Genomic DNA, 22291 nt, shown 5'->3' with positions numbered 1-22291 from the left:
CTAATAAATAAAATACAATTAAAAAAAGAAAAAAACAAAGTCTGACACAAAGAAATACAGATACCTAAGATTTGATGGACTGGAGAATGTTCTCTCAAGATTCTCACTTGTTGGTTTTTTTTTCTTTAAATTTTATTTATTTTATTAATGAGAAAGGAGGAGAGAGAAAAAGAGCCAGACATGACTCTGGTAGAAAAAGAGCCAGACAATACTCTGTGCTGCCGGGGATTGAACTCAGGACTTCATGCTTGAGAGTCTAGTTCCTTAACTGCATCACCTCCTGGATCACACTTGTTGGTTTTTTCAGTTAGTGTTTCAAGCAAGCAGTTTGTATCTTTTACCACATGGATCCTTCCCTAGGTCTGCTCATGTGTGCTCATAATGTAAAAAGTAGTGATTCCGACACAAAATGGTAATTTTTGCTTATAATATTGACTGTAGAGGGGTTGATAGTGATGTGCCCAGTTGAGCACACACATTATCATTCACAAGGACCTCGGTTCAAATCTCTGGTCCCCATCATCAGGGGGAAGCCTCACAAGAGGTGAAGCAGTGCTGCTTCTCTCTCTCTCTCTCTCTCTCCTCTATTTCCTATTTCCCTCTCAATTTATATCTATCATATCAATAAACAATAATTTAAAAAATAGAAAAATATTTGCTGAGAATGGTGGATTAGTTAGGCTCTAAGTCCAAACAATAACTCTTCTGGCATGAATAAATACACAAATATAAAATGAAATAAATAAATGAAATTCTCTCTTTTATGAATTACTTTTGAAAGATACACTAGTCATTTCCACAACAGTCCATTGGCTTCAAGAGTCAGTTCTATGCTGGAGAGAACAACCAAGCACGTAATGTCATGAGTGAAAAACTACTACAAGCATATAGTAAATATAGTGACATATAAATTATTACATGTATGGATTTATTTGATAAGAATAGCTAAGAAAAGTAATCCCAACTATTGGAATGTACCAATCATAGTTACTAAATTATTTATATTGTAGAAATTATGTTGGAATAATTTTTACACAAATTAATAATAATAGACATGTGTAAAAAGAGATTCACACTATCTTTTTAAAAATAAGATATGTATTATATTATATTAATTTTTCAGGGGAGGAACCACGGTACAGAGAACTTAGTAGCCCATCAGCCTATTTACTTGAAGGACCAAATTACAAATCTAGGCTTTTCTCTATTAAAATATAACTGTGCTTTCATTGTCCATTACTAAGGAGCATGATTCTTCGAATTTCTATTTTTTTTCACAAAATATTATAGCATTTGGGGGCAAGTAATATTGAATTTTCACCTACTATTTCTAAATTATGAGACTGGATGTAATGTACATTTCAATTTTCCTTTTGATCAGAAACTGATACTCGAACATTGGCAAAAGAGAGACAAAAAAAGGACAACCACAACCTCAGTGAGTATATATATTTTTTCTCCAAACAGCATTAGTTAATTCAAAAGTAATTATATGGAGGTTAAAATCTATGATTTTTGTCAATGATTCATAAGTATTTTGAGGCTAGTGACAAAAATGAGCAAAATATCTTTACTACTTCTATTTGGGGGAATTTAAATAATAAGAATTCTTTGGAAAGTGATATACTTTTAGAAAGTATAACATCTCAAATTCCCAGCGTGATCCTTCTCTCTTCTTGATAATTTTCTCTCTGATGGAACTAAGTGCATTGAGTTACATTTAGATTCTACTGTGACTCACTGGCCAAGTTTTAAAGAGATAAAGGTAACTTGTAAAAAGTGTACACTGTTTAATAGCGAGAAAAAACCCAGCTAGATTCTCATATTTCTGTGTCAGTCTGAAAGATATTTTATATTGTATAACTGAATTCCATTTCTGCCAAATGCAAACAGGAAAAGAAGGAAGAAGGAAGGAAGGAAGGAAGGAAGGAAGGGAAGAAGGATGAAAGGAGACTTATGCCTGACTAAACATTGATTTAAGTCTGATGAAAAATTACATGAATTACATGAAATAGAGGAAAATGAGGGAAGATTTTTAATGCAAAGTTTGTAAAGTCACTTGATTAATTGAGATTGATTCTATGTGTACTTATGGAATTTGCATCTGTTCATAATCCACCTGCCTTCTTCACAGAGATATTGGTTTGCTGAATGCATGACTATAAGCAATGAACAAGCACATGATTATATCAAGTTTAATGTTGCCATGGAAAAGGAAATATTCTGATTCTCATAACCAATAGGAGCAAAACAGATAAATTTTGTCCAGATTATGAGACAAATAGAACACGAGTAAGAGCTAATTACAGAAAAAAAAAAAACATATCAAGAAACTATATAGTATTTTTTCAATTTAAAACCATTTTTTAATTTTTTATAAAAAGGAAACACTGACAAAAGCCATAGGATAAGAGGGGTACAACTCCACACAACGTACCAACTACTGTCCTCCTTCCTTCCCTCCTCTGTTGTATCTGCATATTAAATAGCAGGTCACAATACAGAGTCTGATTGCTGTCTGATATGTTCATGCTCACTGTGTTTTCTAACCTAGATTCCTCTGATATTTTATATATCTCCTCTGTTTTTATATATCTCAGAATTAAAAATAGATAATGTCACATTTGTAGGTATGATAAATGAGAGAAACCCCAAGTTAATGAGGCTTGTGGAAAGGAAATGAATGAAGTCCCACATAACAGTTGTCTAAATATTTAAAAGTTAAACTCAAGCAACGGAGTGCTAAATTAAGTGCACTTTGTCATTTATAAACACTGTAAGTGTCAAGTGTAAATTTAGAATTCTCAGATCCTTGAAGTTCTGTGTGGGACTTCTATGGTTGGGCCATAACCAGAACTCACACCTCACTTCTTTCTCTGACTTTCTAACAACTCTGTGCTATACTTTGCCTCATATGAGTAAGAAACCTTAGCCCCTCATCCTGTACTTTTAACTTTCATGCTTACCTCTGTAGACATTTTCCTCTTGTCCATATCTTGGACCTCAGATTGAGTCATTGATGCCATGGTCCTTTCTGAGCAACATAGGCCTTGGAGTAGTATTCACAGGCTGCTACTGTGAACTCATGGAATTTAAAAGTTTATTTCCATTATGAATTACCCAGAGTATAGTTTAGAAGGGATTCCTTTGGCCCTGTGACTGCCTTTTTCAGTGGGTAGCAGTGTGGTGAAAAAAAGTGACAGTGGCTTCTCATAGGTGTAGGATTCATGCTAGGGGTTTTTCTTTCCTGAATCAAGAATGAATAAATATGAAGAAGAATAATGAAAGTTGTTTCCGGTTTTATCCCACAAAAATCTTGGAAATAAATAAAAAAGAATTGAATTTTTATTTTAAAAAAATGTTGCAAAGAGTTAAATAGTGAATGCCATGAAACTATTTAAAAAAACTTAAATCTTAATTATATGTAACTTACATATATTTATACATGAACTGAATATGAAAGCATTGAGGTATTAAAGTTCTTATTATAATTAACCATTTGAAATTTATAAAATTTATAAATTTATAATAGAAGAAGAGTAGAGCAGAAACTGCGGATACTTTGCAAAAGAACACATACTCCGGTTTCTCTGCAAAACCTATAAATCTTTTGCCTTTGATGCAAAGTAGATTTAAATAATATTTAAAAAATACTTTATTCTGAGGTTCTGAAGTCTCAGGTTCAATCTCTGGCACCACTATAAACCAGGGATTAACAGTGTCCTGGTAACAAAAAAACAACAACTTTGAAATAATAGATTCTGAGGAAACATTACTAGATTATAAATCCCATTTTTGTGATAAAACAGTGAAAATTCTTTATAGCTGCTCTTAATCTTAACAGAGTAAGAAGGTATGTTTTACAATATAGGAGTATATGTGAACATAAAATTAATTCTCACTGGTAATTTGTAAATTTTGTGTATTTATATCTGTTTTACCTTTATAATCTTTTAATTCACTGTTATTTTATTCATATGCACAAAGAAAAAAATAATATTGAAATATAAATTCTCAGCTATAAATTATATCCTAATTGTAGAATAATTTGAATGCTTTAGATTGTATTTCTAATTGAGATATTAATGTTGGAGCATAAGTATTTTCTAATATTTTGATAATATTTTTCTTTTCTTTGTTTCTTAAATTATTATCTTTATTTGTTTATTGGATAGAGAAGAAATTGAGAAGGAAGGGAGTGATAGAGAGGTAGAGAGACAGAGAGACACCTCCAGCCTTGCTTCACCACTTGCAAAGCTTTCCCCCTGCAGGTGGGGACCCAGGGCTTGAACCTGAACCCTAGTGCACTGTAACATGAATTGCCCAACCAGGTGCACCACCACCTGACTCCAATAATTTTTCTTTAATTTCACTTAAAGGATTTAAAAATGCCTATTGAAATAGTATATGTAATATATATGTATGTGATATATGGTTGTGGTTCTCACTGTAAAAATTATATAGTATACTTTAAGACTATTTATGCCCTGAGACTACCCTTTGACAAGATTCAACACAACAAATTCTATTTATTTCTATACCTGGCGTTTATTGAATATATACTAGATTCAAAAAATTACATAAACAATGCATGTATAGCCATGCAAACATAAATAATTTCCATATAAGAACCAGTATCAATAGTTCTCTAGAACTCTACTGTGAAGTCTAACAAAAAACACAGTATCACCTGGGAACTTGTTAGAAAAGCAAATGTTTGGAAGTCAGGTAGTAGCGCAGCGGGTTAAGCGCAAAGACTGGCTTAAGGGTACTGGTTTAAGCCCTGGCTCCCCACCTGTAGGGGGGGTCGCTTCACAGGCGGTGAAGCAGGTCTACAGGTGTCTAACTTTCTCTCCTCTCTCTGTCTTCCCATCCTCTCTCCATTTCTCTCTGTCCTATCCAACAACAATGACATCAATAGCAACAATAATAACTACAACAACAATAAAAAACAACAAAGGCAACAAAAGGCAAAATAAAGAAAAAAAAAGACTCTTAAAAAAAGAAAAAAGAAAATGTTTGGGCCCCAATCCAGGCTTAGTTAATTCAAGTTATCTATGTGTGGGCTATTCATATATTTTAGTAACACTAACATGCATCTGATATATTGTAGAATTTCAAATCCACTTCTCTCTGTATTTTTAATAATTTTAAATTAGAAAAATATAAATTTAAGGGGCTGGATGGTGGCACACCTGGTTAAGGGCACATGTTCCAATGCACAAGGGCCCAGGTTCAAGCCCCTGGTCCCCCTGCAGGGGGAAAGCTTTGTGAGTAGTCAAGCAGTGTTGCACGTGTCTCTCCCTCTCTATATCCCCTTTCCCTCTTGATTTCTGGCTGTCTCTATCCAATAAATAAATGAATAAATAAAATAAAAAAATCACTGCTTTCATAAAGATCTGGTCTTGATTGGCACATATACCTCCTATGTGCTATTTTTTTTCTTTGCTTCAAGGAAGTTTATGAGGAGAGTAAATCTTAGTATAGGACTCAGGGTCATAATGTGGATTATGATGAAATTATTGTGTGTGGAATGATAATCAAATAGAATATATATTTGAAACATGTATATACATGTATTTTGGCATTAGTAAATATTATAGTATTTCAAAGAATGGACAAGAAATTTGAGACAAATTTTAAAATATCATAGATAATAAAATAATAAACCTGATATTGTTATTTTGGAAAATATTTGAATTTTTATTTTAATGTTGAGAAGTACTCATTTGCCTAATTGTTTTTTTTTTGTAGTTTTATAGAAATTTTTAAGAAGTTTTACTACAAAGTGAATTGTGCTTTAATGAGAATAATCAATAATATTTCTTTTTTAATAGTTGAACGAAGAAGGAGGTATAATATTAATTACCGAATCAAGGAACTTGGCACTCTTATTCCAAAGTCTAATGATCCGTGAGTCCAACGATCATTTCTATAATAGTATTATGGCTTCAGTACCCCCTAAAATAGGTGGGAGGGAAAGAAGAGGTAGAGAGAATCAGTGGTTAAGGAAACTTAGCAGTTTTTGCCACTAGTGGTATTCTTTAAAGTATCAATGTAAGATGAACAGATATTTAACATTAAGGTTGTTAATACTTGCTTCTGTTAGTTATATTCTGAGTTCATAGTGTACCTTTTTTGTTCCTTCCTTCCTTTTCCTCTCTCTCTCTCTCTTTTACAAAAATTTCTTCTCTAAATTCTGGCTTCTGGTGGTAGTGAGGTTTGAACCTGGATCCTTTAGTGCCAAAAACACAAAGCACTTTCCATATTACAATTATATAGACAAATTTGGTAGTAGTATTGAAGATTGTTTATTATACTGTCTTACTTAATTTATGATGATAATAATAATTCAAATTTAAAATTTGCATGTATATAAAAAGTGAAATGTTGTATTTCCAGAGATTACAAAAATTCTGAGGATGTTCAAGAAATGGAATGTATAGAAGTATAGAAGTGTGTTGATTGAAATCAACCAACAATGAGATATATATATATATATATATATATATTTGTAAATGTCAAGAAAATAGTTGATTAATCAATTTTAGAATATTGACTTTTTCTTTAAAAAAAACATAATCTACAGAATTAGCAATCACTTGAAAAAAATCTTTCATTCAGACTGAGAGCTGGCCTGTCCAAATGCTAGTGATTATTCATTATTTCACAATGATAATGTTTAATGTAGAGATGTTTGGAAAAAATCATAAGTACTTTCCCAAACTTCAAAGTGTTAATTTCGTCAAGCGATTCAAGAAGTTAGAATAAAAGGAGTGTGATATTTAACCCTGTGGGCATAATAGTGCGGGACTGTGAAGAGTAATGGCAAAATGGACACTGGATGGAGAAGCTGAGAGTTCAGTCTGACTGTAAGCCCTACCAAATGTCCATGTCTTTTAAAGTCTTTATGCTTATATATTTTTCTGTTATCTGAAGTGAATACTCAATTTTTTAATAGAACACTTTTTTAAAACTATAAATGTACTTTCATACTCCAAAGACTTGATGAGAGGCCAAGGCCTTTGTATTTGAATGTTTCAATTTTTCTTTCACATATAAATTGCACAAAATGTATATTCTAATTCCATTTCTTTAAAATGAAAACTTAGACAATCTAAGTACAGATGGATTTTTATTGTTTTCAGCCTAATTCATTGCAGCATTTTCATAGAATGTGCCCTTACTGACATGGTAATTGAATTTTTCCAAAGCCTTTAACATAATTTTCCTAAAAACAATAAGTATTTTATAAATGCTCCTTCTTTTTGGCAGCACTATTTCTTTAGTTAATGTACATGCAATGTAATTAGATTATCTTAATAGTTAGTGTAATGAATATTAATTTAACAGTCTTTAAGTGAGAACCATAAGTGTAACAGGAATACTCAGGTATATTACAAAGTGACCTAGTGGCCTATAATACCTACTTTGTTCTGACAATGTTAGTGGTTGTCACAAAGGGGATAAAGAATATTAATTAATGCTGAAGCTTATTAGGTAATAAAAAAGAGAAAATAAATGCTTGCAAGTGGCAGAGCTAACCCACAGTATCCAGAGTATAATTACATGCAGAAAATGAGTGATAATACAAAATTAGACTCTGAAGTCTAACTGAACATCTATGGATGCCACTAACCCTAGAAAGTACCAATTTTATGACTGGGTTCTTGTAATTAATACAATCAGATATCATCTATGATATCTGATTATTTTAAAAACTACAAAGCTAGTGTAAGGGATTACTGCTACGCTACATTTTTATAGTCTTGGTTATAAAAATTCTTCACTGGGAGTCGGGTTGTGGTACACACAGTTAATGCACAGGTTATTACGTGCAAGGCTTCTGGTTCAAGAAGTTTTTGAGTGGTAAAGCAGATCTGTAGGTGTGTCTCTCTCCTTCTCTATTACCCCCTCTCCTCTAAATTTCATTCTGTCCTATCTAGTAAAAAAAAAAATTAAAAAGATTGCCTGGAGTGGTGGACTCATAGCACAAACAAGAGTCTGGAAATAACCCTGGTGGCAATAAAAACAAATAGAAAACTTTGTTCTAGTTCCAATTCGTTGTTTAGCATTTTTCCTAGAAAAAGTTAAATAGTAAATATTTCAAGCTTTATGGGCCATATGGTCTCTGTTGCTTTACTCAACAGTATAACACACAAGTAGACATGTGCAATATGTATAAAATATGCATGTAAATATGAGAGATTCCGATGAAAAAAAATTTTAATTGTTTATTTATTTAAGAAAGGAGACATTAACAAAGTCATAGGATGGGGGGGGTACAACTCCACACAATTCCCGCCACCCAATTTCCATATCCCATCCCTCCCCAATAGCTTTCCCATTCTCTATCCCTCTGGGAGCATGGGCCCAGGGTTGTTGTGGGTTGCAGAAGGTGGGAGGTCTGGCTTCTGTAATTGCTTCCCCGCTGAACATGGGAGTTAACTGGTCGATCCATACTCCCAGTCTGCCTCTCTCTTTCCCTAGTAGGGTGAGTCTCTGGGGAAGCTGAGCTCCAGGAAGCATGAGTGGGGTCTTCAGTCCAGGGAAGCCTGGCCGGCATCTGATGGCATCTGGAACCTGGTGGCTGGTCCATGATTCTTCAACAATTTGTTTGGCTTTGTATGTTAACTCTCTTTTCAGCCACCAGGTTCCGATGACAATTTATTGAGAAAATTAGGCTGTAGTTTATTAGTTCATAGTTTATTTTCCCCTTGGTTTATAATGTAGAAATTCAAATGAAAACAAAATAACATTTGAAAATGGCCATCATATGAAACTCTTCATTGTAAACATTTTGTATGTGTCTTTCACTTCCTTATAGATTTCACAAAGGGGAGTTATTACTTGTTTTAGTTATATTATATGATACATAGACAATATATATATATATTATTTTGGGCTTAATTGGAAACACATGAATAAGTAAGATGTTGGATATGTAGGTCTGATTACCCACCCAAATAAAATAGAGATTTCATCCTTAACTGAGGATTCCAGACTTCTCAATACCAATTCTAATTCTTTTCTCTCCCCCTGCCCACCCTCTACCCCGCCTCCTGCTAAGGTTATCTCTGTGTTTCTTGCTTGTACTACTAATCCACAGTCCCTGTCAGTCATTTCTTTCTTCCTTCCTTTCTCTTATTTGATAAGACAGAGAGAGAAATTAGAAGGGGAGAGGGAAATAGAGAGGGAGAGCTAGTGACACCTGCAGTACTATTGAGGAGTCAGGACCTTGTCCATGGTAACCTGAGGACTCAAACCAATAAGCCACTGCCCCTACTCCCTATGCTGCTTGATATACCTTATCCTTTCACTTGCTGTAACCTATCTGTTAGTATAGTTTCCCTCATGAGTTACTATAGTATTCCTTCAGGGGAATATAAAATTTAACCTTTCACAATGAACTTTAGCTAAAAATAGAGTCTGGATAGACTGGTCAAAAAAGTAGTCACCTAGTTCATATAGTTTTTGTTTACTTTTTTGCTAATACAAATCTCCCAAATATTATATAAAACTTAATAGAAGAACTGTATGTGGAAAATACAGGAAACATATTTATAAGTTTTATTTATTATTAACATTTTATTTATGTATTGTTGAATTAAGACAGAGAGATATTTAGATGGGAGGAGGAGAAATAAAAGGGAGAAGGGCAGGAGTAAATAGCATACAGTCATGTCTGAGTCTCCAAAGTTCCAGGTTCAGTCCCCTGCATCATCATAAATCAGAGCTGAGAGCTGAGTAGTGTTCTGGGAAAAAAAAAGTTTCTATATTTAGATTCCTGGAACTGTCTTGGGAGAGAGAGAGAGGCAAACATCTCCTTAATCACCTTGGAAAACTATGTGCCTTTGGAGCCATACAAGAAAAAAATAACCTTGAAAATCTTAAAATACTTTTTGTAAAAGAACACATATATTAAAATGTCTTTAACATAGACCTGAACCCTTAACATCTTAGTTTAAATTACATGAGGCAGAATTTGAAAGATCTATCTCAAGATTGCTTCTACCATGTTAAAGCTTTATTTTAGGTGTAAATAAATAGTACCTTAAACTTCAAAGTTGACAGAGTTTTTATCTTGTTCCTTCTGTCCTTCAAGACTTTTTTTTTTCTCATGAGAATAAATGAATGAAAATTAGAGCCATACATTTTCTGCTAACAGGAGTCAGTTATGTTTTTCAGTTATGCAGAAAACCTTTTTAGTTTAATAACTAAAACAACCACAAATAAAAAGACTCTGGAGGAGGTGGGGGAGGGAGGGGTTGGGCAGAAACCTTAGGTCCAAGGACCCAACATGAAGGTGAGAGTGTTTTTCAGACACCTATTACAAGGAGATAAGAAACTGTACCCATGCGTTAACAATGCAATCTATCAATCCTGCCAATAAAGAAAACAAACAACAAAAAGCAAATTCTTTATCCCTAGCCTTCCCACTACCAGACATAAATCACTGTGGATAGAGCAAGATCCTGCAGTTATGACCATAGAGAGCTTTCAGCCCTGGGATAGATGACTTGCTGAATAGCAATAGAAACCTTATCTAAGTCCTCCTAAGCATTTTCACCCGGTGGTAGAAAAAATACATGATTTTCTGTAGTTAATGGAATTTTCATCTAACCTAGACTTTCAATAAGGCATATGCAAATCAGATGTTTTCTTAAGTATATTTTCCACTTAAGAATACTCAATCAATAAATACTAATTTTAAGGTATTTCAGTTAGGTTCCACGTAATGTAGTATGTTCTTAAAGTTTCTCTAGATACTTAACGCTATTATAAAATACATATGAATTGAAAACTTTTTTTAAATTTATTTTTTATCTAAGAAAGGATAAATTAACAAAACCATAGGGTAGGAGGGGCACAACTCCACATAATTCCCACCACCCAATCTCCATATCCCATCCCCTCCCCTGATAGCTTTCCCATTCTCTATCCCTCTGTGAGCATGGGCCCAGGGTCCTTGTGGGTTGCAGAAGATGGAAGGTCTGGCTTCTGTAATTGCTTCCCCACTGAACATGGATGTTGACTGGTCAGTCCATACTCCCAGTCTGCCTCTCTCTTTCCCTAGTAGGGTGGGTCTCTGGGGAAGCTGAGCTCCAGGACACATTGGTGGGGTCTTCAGTCCAGGGAAGCCTGGCCGGCATCCTGATGGCATCTGGAACCTAGTGGCTGAAAAGAGAGTTAACATACAAAGCCAAACAAATTGTTGAGCAATCATGGACCCAAAGGTTGGAATAGTGGAGAGGAAGTGTTGGGGGGGTACTCACTGCAAACTCTAGTGTACTTCTGCTTTCAGGTATATATTTTGTAGTAGTTTATGGATACGTGTGAACATATGCTTTCTCTCACAGAACCTGGTCTATATCTAGGTTTTGGGACTTTGTTAGAAAGTGATCCACCTGGAATGGAATTAGAGAATACTATGAAAGGAAAGGTCTCACCCGAGTAATGAAGCTGAAGGGTTGTCATTCCACACGTGAAGTCTCTGGACACAGTCTGAGCTGAAGCATGTTGAGGTGGCAATCGTTACGTTGATTAGGTTGCGATCGGCTGATGTAGTATTACTTGATACGGATTGGGAAAGGCATGCGGGAAAGGGGGCCTATCCTGAAGTTCCAGGAATGGGGGACATATAGGCTCTATAGTGGAGATGTGGGGTTCCTGCTGTCTTAGGGTTCAAAAGACAATGGATAGTTAATGTTATCATCACATATTTGGTAATTGGGTTAACTTTGAAAAGTTCTTTTGTTAGGGTTTGTTATATAGTACCCAGTATCTTGTATATAGCTGTGCCACTGGTTGCTTCTGATCTACTTGGTCTAGGCTTTTGAGAAAGTCCGCTTATCAAATACACAGCCTATATATTAGAAGACTCGGTCTGTATTTTAAAAACTTTGAGACACACAATTAATTTTCCCCCTTTCAAATTAATTAACTAGTGATTTATTAACTAAATTTTACTAGGAGTGTACATAAACAACATTCCCACCACCAAAAGACTGTTTCCCCTCCCAGCCACCCACCCCCACCCCCCACAGGCCCAGGAAGCCACATGTCTACCCCTCACCACAGGGTCTTTACTTTGGTGCCCTACTTTCAATTTAGTCAGATCCTGCTTTTAGTTTCCCTTTCAGATATTCTTTCTCAGCTTCTTTTGATGAATGGGATCATTCCATACTCATCTTTATCTTTCTGACTTAGCTCACTTAACATAATTCCTTCTAGCTCTGTCCAAGATGGGTCAGCAAAGGTGGGTTCATTGTTCTTGATATCTGTATAGTATTCCAATGTGTATATATACCACAGCTTTCTCAGCCACTCATCTGTTGTTGGGCACCTGGGTTGCTTCCAGGTTTTAGCTATTATGAATTGTGCTGCTATAAGGATAGGAGTACACACTTCTTTTTGGTTGGGTGTTATGGAGTCCTTGGGGTATAACCCCAGGAGAGGAATTACTGGATCATATGGAAGGTCCATGTCTAGCCTTGTGAGAGTTCTCCAGACTGCTCTCCACAGAGGCTGGACCAACTTCCATTCCCACCAGCAATGCAAAAGGGTTCCTCTGTCCCCACAACCTCTCCAGCATTTGTTGCTACTGTCCTTTTTGATATATGCCATTCTTACAAGAGTGAGGTGGTATCTCAATGTTGTCTTAATTTGCATTTCTCTGACAATCAGTAACCTGGAGCGGTTTTTCATATGTTTGTTAGCCTTTTGGATCTCCTCTGGAGTGAATGTTCTGTTCATACCCTCTGCCCATTTTTGGATGGGGTCATTTGCTTTTTTTTTTTTTTAAGTTTGCTGAGCTCTTTATATATTTTGGTAATTAGTTTCTTGCCTGATGTATGGCATATGAAGATCTTCTCCCATTCTGTGAGGGGTCTCTTTGTTTGTTTAATAGTTTCTTTGGATGTGCAGAAGCTCTTCAATTTGATGTAATCCCATTGATTTGTTTCTGCTTTAGTCTTTCTTGCAATTGGGTTTATTTCATCAAAGATCTCCTTGAGGTGTAGGTGGGAAAGTGTTTTATCAACGTTTTCCTCTAAGTATTTGATTGTTTCTGGTCTAACATCCAGGTCTTTGATCCATCTGGAGTTGATTTTTGCTTATGGCGAGATAAAGTGGTTCAATCTCACTCTTCTGCATGTTACAACCCAGTTTTCCCAGCACCATTTATTGAAGAGAGCTTCCTTCTTCCATTTAATGTTTTGGGCCCCCTTATCAAAGATTAAATGTCCATAGATGTTGAATTGAAAATTTATCAGTGTTTTACAGTACCTCTGATTAAACTTTAGCAATTATTCTGTTCTTATTTTCCATACATATTATCATTTCTCATATAGTTTTAATTGCACTTAAGTATGATTTAGGTATTAAAATTAATACTCATTATACAACTCCAGATTCATAACTTTTCTTATCTTAAATATTAGTTTTAACAAGATAAATTATATGATGTGTCCTTAAAGAATATTTAGCAAAGTTTAATTATATTTACTAACCTTAAACTAATTAGTAACATATATTCATGTTTTTACGGGGTGTTGAGTTGTTTGTATAGAAAACATTTCTAACCGATTTTAGAAAGTTATTATATTACTTACAGTAATATTGCTAAACCTGATTTGTTTAACAATTACTCAGGATCTCTAATTCTGGAAGAACCTTATTTTTCTTCTTAGAAGTATAAAAGCAACCTTATTAGAAGCAGGTTAAAAGATTGCTACATTTGAAGTGATCTTAAAAAATTTAAGCTTAAATCCTAAGTAATGTGCATTTCCTAGTTCATTAATGCAGAAATACTGCACATAGATTTTAATCTTGGAGTTAATAATAAAAGCAATTTTCACTAAAAATATAAAAACTGTAATGGTAGAATCATGATATTGCATTTAGCTCTTCCACAAAAAGTCACTTTATTACTTTCTTTTGACACTTATTTTCATTCTGGGATTAATTTTACTATATAAGGGCTTCTTAACTATTCTATTAAAATTTCTATTCAGAAGCAATAATATCTAAGAGTGAATAATAGTCATGTAAATCATTATTTCATATTAATGTAAAAGATTTTGTAAGTTCTTATGAATTCTGCTGACATGCACAATTGTGAAAAGGTTATCTCTCCATTCTATAGTGATATGCGCTGGAACAAAGGAACCATTCTAAAAGCATCGGTGGAGTACATCAAGTGGCTACAAAAAGAACAACAGAGGGCTCGGGAATTAGAACACAGACAGAAGAAATTAGAGCAGTCAAACAGACGACTTCTACTCCGGATTCAGGTTTTTATAAGAATGTTGTCATGAACCACATAGCCTGCAGCTGGCTTTTCTGTCATCAGCTTTATTCATTGGCCTCATTTATATATTTTATTAACAATTATTTTTCCTTTTGAATGAAAACTTTACTGCCATTGAGAAGTTCATGAATTGAGCCTTTTCAGTTAGACTTTGGAAATCCAGGGTCTAGCTGATTAAAAAATAAATAAATTATATACATATATATGTATATATATATTTGCAAAATACAGAAAATAGAACCAATTTTATAAACATATAATATTATCTCATATGAAAATTAATACATAGAACATTTATTTAATGTTCTAGTTGATAGCTGATATTGAATACTAAATTATCTACCTTTATCTTTAGTAGTATTGCTATGGATTTCATTGCCTCAAGATATATTGCACCAATTTATATTAAGTCACTCCTCATCTGTTCATCTGACACAAACTGTCAAAATATGGGTTTTCATAACTCTCAAGTGTGTGTGTGTGTTCTTCTTCTTCTTCTTCTCCTTCTCCTCCTCCTCCTCCTTCTTCTTTCTTCTCCTTCTCCTTCTTCTCCTTCTTCTCCTCCTCCTCCTCCTCCTCCTCCTCCTCTTCCTCCTCCTCCTCCTCCTCCTCCTCCTCCTCCTCCTCCTCCTCCTTCTTCTTCTTCTTCTTCTTCTCCTCCTCCTCCTCCTCCTCCTCCTCCTCCTCCACCTCCTCCTCCTCCTCCTCCTCCTCCTCCTCCTCCTTCTTCTCCATCTCCTACTTCTCCTTCTCCTCCTCCTCCTCCTCCTCCTCCTCCTCCTCCTCCTCCTTCTTCTTTTTGGAAGTTTATTGCCAAGTAAAGCACTTACTCTGTTTCCATGAAATGGTTTTATAGTAAGAAATTAGTAAAGAAGAATAAAAGGAGTTTTCTGCTCCCTCGAAATGGTTATAGGATAGCTGAGTCACTGTGAGGACTTCATCTGACCTGTATTCCTGTAAAGAATAGTGGTAGTAAAGTTGTTGTCAACCTGATTATTTTTGTCAGTGTTATTTTTCCAAGTATCAAAAACTTACTGGATTCTTTTATTTGCAAAGAATATTTATAATTTTCATTGCTTATTTATTCTCTACCGTTAAGTCAACTTTCAAAGTCATTATTTAATTATTATTGTTTGAAATTGCAGGAACTAGAAATACAGGCTCGTGCTCATGGTTTGCCAATCCTGGCTTCATTTGGCACAGTTGATTTAGGTGCTCCTGTCAACAAACAGCAGACCCAGCTTGAACAGAATTCAGTGGACTTTTGCCAGCAATTGACTCCGTCTCAGGGGACAAGCCCTGAGCTCTGTGATCAAGCTATGGCCTTCTCTGATCCTTTGTCACACTTCACAGATTTGTCATTTAGTGCGGCTTTGAAAGAGGAACAGAGATTGGATGGCATACTGCTGGATGATGCAATATCTCCATTTGGAACAGACCCTCTGCTATCTGCCACTTCCCCTGCAGTCTCCAAAGAGAGCAGTAGGAGAAGTAGTTTTAGCTCAGATGATGCTGATGAGTTATAAAATTTAAACAGACTCAATTCATCAACAGAAAATAATTCTATGCTGGTGCTGTGCATTTATTTTCTATGTTTCATATGTTGTTTTGGCTTAATTCTGAAGGGAATTCATAAACATCATAATTGATCATAATAACAAAAGAGTCACGAGAAGAAGAAACATGGTACAGAAGAATTATTGAAAACTGACTTTTTCCCCTCCTGGCTGATGAATTCAAATTTACTTATCTTTTTCCTATAAAGAGGTAAAATCAAATAAATAGCTCTTACTATTGTTTTAAATACAGGGATTTGGTGATATACTGTTGAACACAACAAAATACAGAAAATTTATAAAAACATAAAACCTAGACCTATTTCCTTTAGTGAATTAAATTATACCAGTGTTAAAAATCATTGCATATTTATGGAGATAGTTACTAAGAACACTTATATAATTCTTTACTTATGATTTTCTATTTAGAATTTGTTTTAGGATTAATAATTAACTTAGCAAACATGTTGCTCTTTACTAGATCTCTGTAAAAATATATTCAGAAACTTAAATGTATTCTGTGAAAATGAAGAGCAGATGAGCAATATAGTGGCTTAACTTTTAGGGAATTGGAGATTACATAATAAAGAACAGCAAAAGGATACATGTAGGATTCAAGTCTACATGGTGTAGAGTAAGTCTAAATACAGAAGTCTGGAGGAAATGAATGAAGGTTGTTAAATCAGAAATATCTATGGGCACAGAAGAATTTACATCTTCTGTAAGCAAAAATTGAATGAAATAAAAATGTAAGAGGGTGATATCAATAAAACTAATTAGATAAGTATTTTCTCATTAATCATTCAAAGATCTAGATACCCTATAATAGATCTATTGGGAATTTTGAAAATGATGCTATTCAATTTATAGAAGTGTTTTGAAACTAGTATGAAATGATATAGTAGGAGCTGAATTTTTGCTAAGAGAAAGAAGCCTAAGAATCAAAATACTTCTGTGTTCTTCTAGTGTAATTGGTATGTAAAGTTTTGGGCTAACAAAAAATTATGCACCTGCTTCATAAGGTTCAGACCTGGTGCTACTGTATATATATATATATATATATATATATATATATATATATGCTTTAATATTGTAATGTGTCTCCATTTAGCTCTACCATTCTCTTTCTATCTGAAAAAGTCAGACTTGAGTGGTGAAGTCTAGGCAATGAAGAGAGAGGGAGAGAGGAAGAGAGAGATTTAATCATACACACATAGACTTTGAGATAAATTTTTGAAAGGATATAGTGTGTGGTAAATTCATCATCACCAAATTTGAAGCTATAACCAAAGAAAGTGGAAAAAAATAAATATTTATATTGAGATGATTATCTCAGACCTACAGCACTATCCAGGAGTATGGGCAATTAAAATGATTTTCATTCTATTATCTAAAAAAATATTAGTTTACAGCAATAGTCAATATAGTTAAATAAACACATCTGAAATATTTAAGTTAAAAAAATAAGTAAGATACGCTTCATAAAGAATTTTAGAGAAGACTATACACTTTAAAACATATGACAATGTTCTGCTTTATTATTGATTTGATAATTTAATATTGCAAATTATGAAGAAGGTATATATTTGGGGGCCCAGAGGAAAAAACAGTCATTCTATAGCAGCTAATTTATGTCTTCATTTTACCCACTCTTCTCACTCCTTCATTTTTTGAGACTTGCACTGATGATGTCATTATTCTGTCATCATTTTTTATTCATTTAAAATACTATCCAGTTCTGAAATCCATTCCTCATAATCTTGACAAATGGAAAATTTGTCAAAGATGGTAGAGTTTGAAGGAAAAAAGATTTGAAAAGGATGTTTATATTTGTTGTTACCTTTAAATAATAGTAGCTATAAAGAACTATAAAATTGGTAATAAATTTTAAAAAGTCTTTTATTAGTGATATGTTTTTCAAAAAATTAAAAGATATCTGAGAAAAAATTTCAGTCATGCATGATATGTTTAAATCATTGAACCCTCCACCAAAATTCTGTGATCTACCTCCTGATAACTGCCATAGTCCTCACAGAGTCTGAAAGGCAGCTTAGTCCTCACTGCCTATACAGAAACTATCCATTGTTTTCCTTCACTTTTAACTTATTTCTTTTAGCATAATCATTTCAAATTCTATTCATTTGTATGAATTTTTGAAATAGTGTTCCTGTCTTATAGATTGCTAAATAACTAAAATCATTCATTATTCTTTTAAAAATATTCTTACCATTTATTGTCATTATTTTTATAAATTTTTAATAATATTTCCACTTTCCCTTATCTCTTTCTTTTCCTTGATAGAGAAAAAAAAAAGTAAAAGGGGAGGTGAGGAGAGAGCAATATACCTACAGCACTACTCCACCACTATAAACTATTAAGCTTCCCTGGCTATCGGTTGAAGTCAGGGGCCAAGTCTTTGCCATGGTGATGTGTTTGTTCTACCAGGTACACTACTACCCAGCTCCCCCATTCACTCAATCTTAGTAACTATTTGAAACATGAATTCTTTGAAAACTTAGAGTAAATTTTAGACCTTCTCCCCAGGAAAAGTACAGATGTATATAACTAGACCAAAAAAATTATTCACCAAAAGTTTTTAAGGAACTCCTGAAGGTCCTAGTTGAAGAATTCCTGCATCAATCGGCTCTGTTACATTAATAAATGATATTGTAACCATATATCTGTCAAGAGTAAAGTGTACTGTTAATGTCATATGTAATAATGAAGGAGGGAGCCCTTGTTAACTGAATACATTCTTTTTTTTTCAGTCTGGTTGGTGATGAAATTATACAGAAGAGTGGAACTAAGGAGTTGTTCACTTACACAGTAATTCCTTATCAAACATTCATGTACATACACATACATATATACATATGCATATATATTTCCTACACATTTGTACTAATGATATATAAGGAGCACTTTCCATAATATCACTTCACAAAGAAACAATCTATCATAGTATTTTAATGCTACAATAAATTCAAAGTAAAAATAGCATGAATTCTAGAACAAGTGCTTTGAGTGCCTGAGTCAAGATATCTTTCAGAAAATTTAGGAATGTCTAGAATATTTTCACAGAAATAAGGCTTATAGTAACAAACAGACATACTTTTATCAAATAATTTTGTCACAAAAGTCCTTGACTACTACTGGAATAACAATGTAAAGTTTACCAATCCTTGATCATTCAAAGAATTAATTCATGATAATAAATATGAAAGCCCTATTTAAATAAGATCGTTTTACTTTCCTTACTCATGAGATCATCTTTATACCAATTTACTTTTTTTTTACTATGGCATATGGTATGCCTTTTCATAGATTTATATTATACCACCTTTCAAATCCTAAAATTTCATGAAACTAAAAAGATCTGCTATGAATAGATATAACTTCATATTTTCTTTAAATTTATTATCTTTCGTGAAATTTTTTATTTCCTTTGTTTACTCATGTGATAGCAGTGACTATACCTCCTTTTTATTTATTTTTAATTTTGTTTATAAAAAGGAGACACTGACAAAACCATAGGATAAGAGGAGTACAATTCCTACCACCAGAACTTCACACAATTCCCACCACCAGAACTCCGTATCTTATCCCCTCCCTTGATAGCTTTCCAATTCTTTTTAAAAATTTTTTGTTATTATCTTTATTTATTGGATAGAGACAGCTAGAAATCAAGAGGACCAGGGGAGATAGAAAGGAAGAGAGGAAAAGAGACACCTGCAGCACTGATTCACCACTCGCAAAGCTTTCCCCCAGTAGGTGGGGACCAGGGGCTCGAACCTGGGTCCTCGTACATTGTAACATGTGTGAGAAACCAGGTGTGCCACCACCCGGCCCCTGCTTTCCTATTCTTTAACCATCTGGGAGTATGAACCCAAGGTCATTGTGAGATGCAGAAGGTGGAAGGTCTGGCTCTGTAATTGCTTCCCCGCTGAACATGGGCTGTGACAGGTCAATCCATACTCCAAGCCTGCCTCTCTCTTTCTCTAGTGGGGAGGGGTTCTGGGGAATCAGAGCTCCAGGACACATTGGTGGGGTTGTCTGTTCAGGGATATCTGTTTGGCATCATGCTAGAATCTGGAACTTGGTGGCAGAAAAGAGAGTTAACAGTCAAAAAAATTTTTGACTAATTATGAACCTAAAGGCTGGAATAGTACAGATAAAGAGTTGTGAGGAGGTCTTTGTTTTGTAGATAGCAAGTAAGCAGATGTTAGTTACATTCCAAAGGGCCTGTGGCTATACTAGTTATTAATTTTTCTTTTTTTTTCTCTGAGACTGAAATCTGATATGAAGGTGGATTCAAGTTATTATCTGGGGATATGATGTCATGGCTGGAAAAAGGAAGATCGTAGCTCCCAAATATGGGAAAGCTGTATAAATATTGTTGACTGTAAACCCCTTTGATTTCATGTGATCTGGGGCCCATATTCAGCTTAGGAGTCTATGTGACCTCTGCATCTCTGTAGATCTGAGCTCACATTCTGTGGTCATGAGAAGGAACATTCCAAGCTGCCCTAATATTGACCCATCTTCCTCAGGTGTAGCATACACAATGGAATACTACACTAATAGCTATTAAGAACAACGAACCCACCTTCTCTGACCAATCTTGGAAGGAGCTAGAAGTAATTATGTTAAGTGAGCTAAGTCAGAAAGATAAAGATGAGTATGGGATGATGCCACTCATGCGCTTAACCCGCTGCACTACTGCCTGACTCAGTGATCCCACTCATAAACTGAAGTTGAGAAAGAATAACAGAAAGGGAAACTAAAAGCAGTATTTGAATGAATTTGGAGTAGGACACCAAAGTAAAAACCCTGGGTTGAGGTTGAGGGTGGATGTTTGGCTTGCGGGGGGTGAGGGGGTGGATGGGACACAGTTTTTTGGTGGTGGTGGGAATGGTGTTTATGTACACTCCTATTAATTTGTATTCATATAAATCACTATTTAATTAATATGAGAGGGGAAAATTTATTGAATGTCTCAAACTTTTTAACGCACAGACTATAGGCTGAGTCTTCATTATGTTGACTCTCTTAAAAGCTTAGACTAGGGAGAACAGAAGCAGCCGGTGTCACAGCTATATACAAATGATATCTAAGGACATAAATTATCCCAATAGCCAAATAATGTGATTATAGCAATAACTATCTACTGCCTTCTTAAACCCTAAGACAACAGGGACCTCCTGCTTCCTCTATAGAGCCTATATTTCCCCCAGTCCTGGAACCTCTAGGGTGGGGCTCAATTTCCTGCAAGCTTCTCTCAATTGATACCAAATGATCTTGCATCCATGGATCCCAACCTAATCAAGGCAAGGAGTACCACCTCAGCATACTTCACTTCAGACTGTGTCCAGAGATGTCAGACTTGGATGGTCAACTCTTCAACCTGATTACCTGGGTGAGACCTTTCCTTTCAAGAATTCTCTAATTCCAATCCAGGTGGTTCACTTTCTAACAAAGTCCCAAAACATAGATATAGACCAGGTCCTGTGAGATAGAGACATATGTTCACATGTATCCTTAAATTAGGACAAAATGTATACCTGTAAGCAAAAGTACACAATAGTCTGCAGTGAGTCAGTATCAAGTTCATAATGAAATAAGTGTCTACTTAGACTTAGATACCCTCCTCACCTACTCCCTATTACAATTCCTTCACTCACTCCAAAGCTCACCTTATCAAAACAAGGACTGCAAAAGCTTAATAAGGGCAAGAGACTGGCATACTTTAACGATGACTCTTTAGTCACTCTCAGGTCACCCCATCAGCTGGGGCCCTATTTGGGGAGTCCTGAGATTCCCCAAAAGACATCATGGGCAGGCCAAGACCTCTGTTAAATCCCTCTCTCCATTGTTACTGGTCATCTCTATCAGGAACAACAAAATATACCCCTTTGTGGGCCCCCATAGGACACTGAACTCAACAACAGTAGAGACTATAGCTTTCTTAGTGTAGATACATAAGCTTTAAATAATAAATACCTAGATAAGCTGGGGACATTGAGAAATAGCCTTCCTCCTTTTCTTATTCATTTTTTCACTCGCGTGACTATAAATAAAATATTAATAGTTATTACTTAAAATTTAAACAAAATGGGTTTCTTGATTTGCTATCCCCATTTTAGTCATGATAGAAAGCTTTAACAATGTAAAAAAGATGATATTATTCTTTTAGCTTGATATATTGAGTCATAGTGGAATTTTACACTTCAAAATATCATGGAAACACTGTTGTTGTGATATTGTGAAATTTTAATATTTAATAAATAGATGACTTAGCTTTCAAGTTTTTTTATAATATCTCTAAGCTGCCATTTATGACCTTAATATATCTAAGATATAAATGAATGATCCAATCAACTAACCATCTTTCTGTCTTATCAGTACTAGATCACCCATCTAGATT

The 22291-nt window shown here is 34.6% G+C and overlaps 1 protein-coding gene across 2 annotated transcripts in view; it reads left to right on the top strand.

Moving 5' to 3' along the window:
• The window catches only part of TFEC (transcription factor EC), a 74211-nt gene extending 58353 nt beyond the window's left edge, over nt 1-15858 (top strand). For both annotated transcript variants that reach the window (XM_060196474.1, XM_007525431.2), the window contains 4 exons: nt 1382-1438; nt 5838-5913; nt 14147-14294; nt 15457-15858. In XM_060196474.1, the coding sequence (XP_060052457.1) occupies nt 1382-1438; nt 5838-5913; nt 14147-14294; nt 15457-15837 (662 nt within the window). In that variant the 3' untranslated portion in view covers nt 15838-15858. The remainder of the gene's footprint in view (nt 1-1381; nt 1439-5837; nt 5914-14146; nt 14295-15456) is intronic.
• Nucleotides 15859-22291: the final 6433 nt, after the last annotated feature.

The sequence above is a fragment of the Erinaceus europaeus genome, chromosome 8 (assembly GCF_950295315.1).
Source record: "Erinaceus europaeus chromosome 8, mEriEur2.1, whole genome shotgun sequence".
In the NCBI taxonomy this organism is placed as follows: domain Eukaryota; kingdom Metazoa; phylum Chordata; class Mammalia; order Eulipotyphla; family Erinaceidae; genus Erinaceus; species Erinaceus europaeus.
The sequence above is the reverse complement of the archived record's forward strand: the minus strand, read 5'-3'. Positions and strand labels throughout refer to the sequence as shown.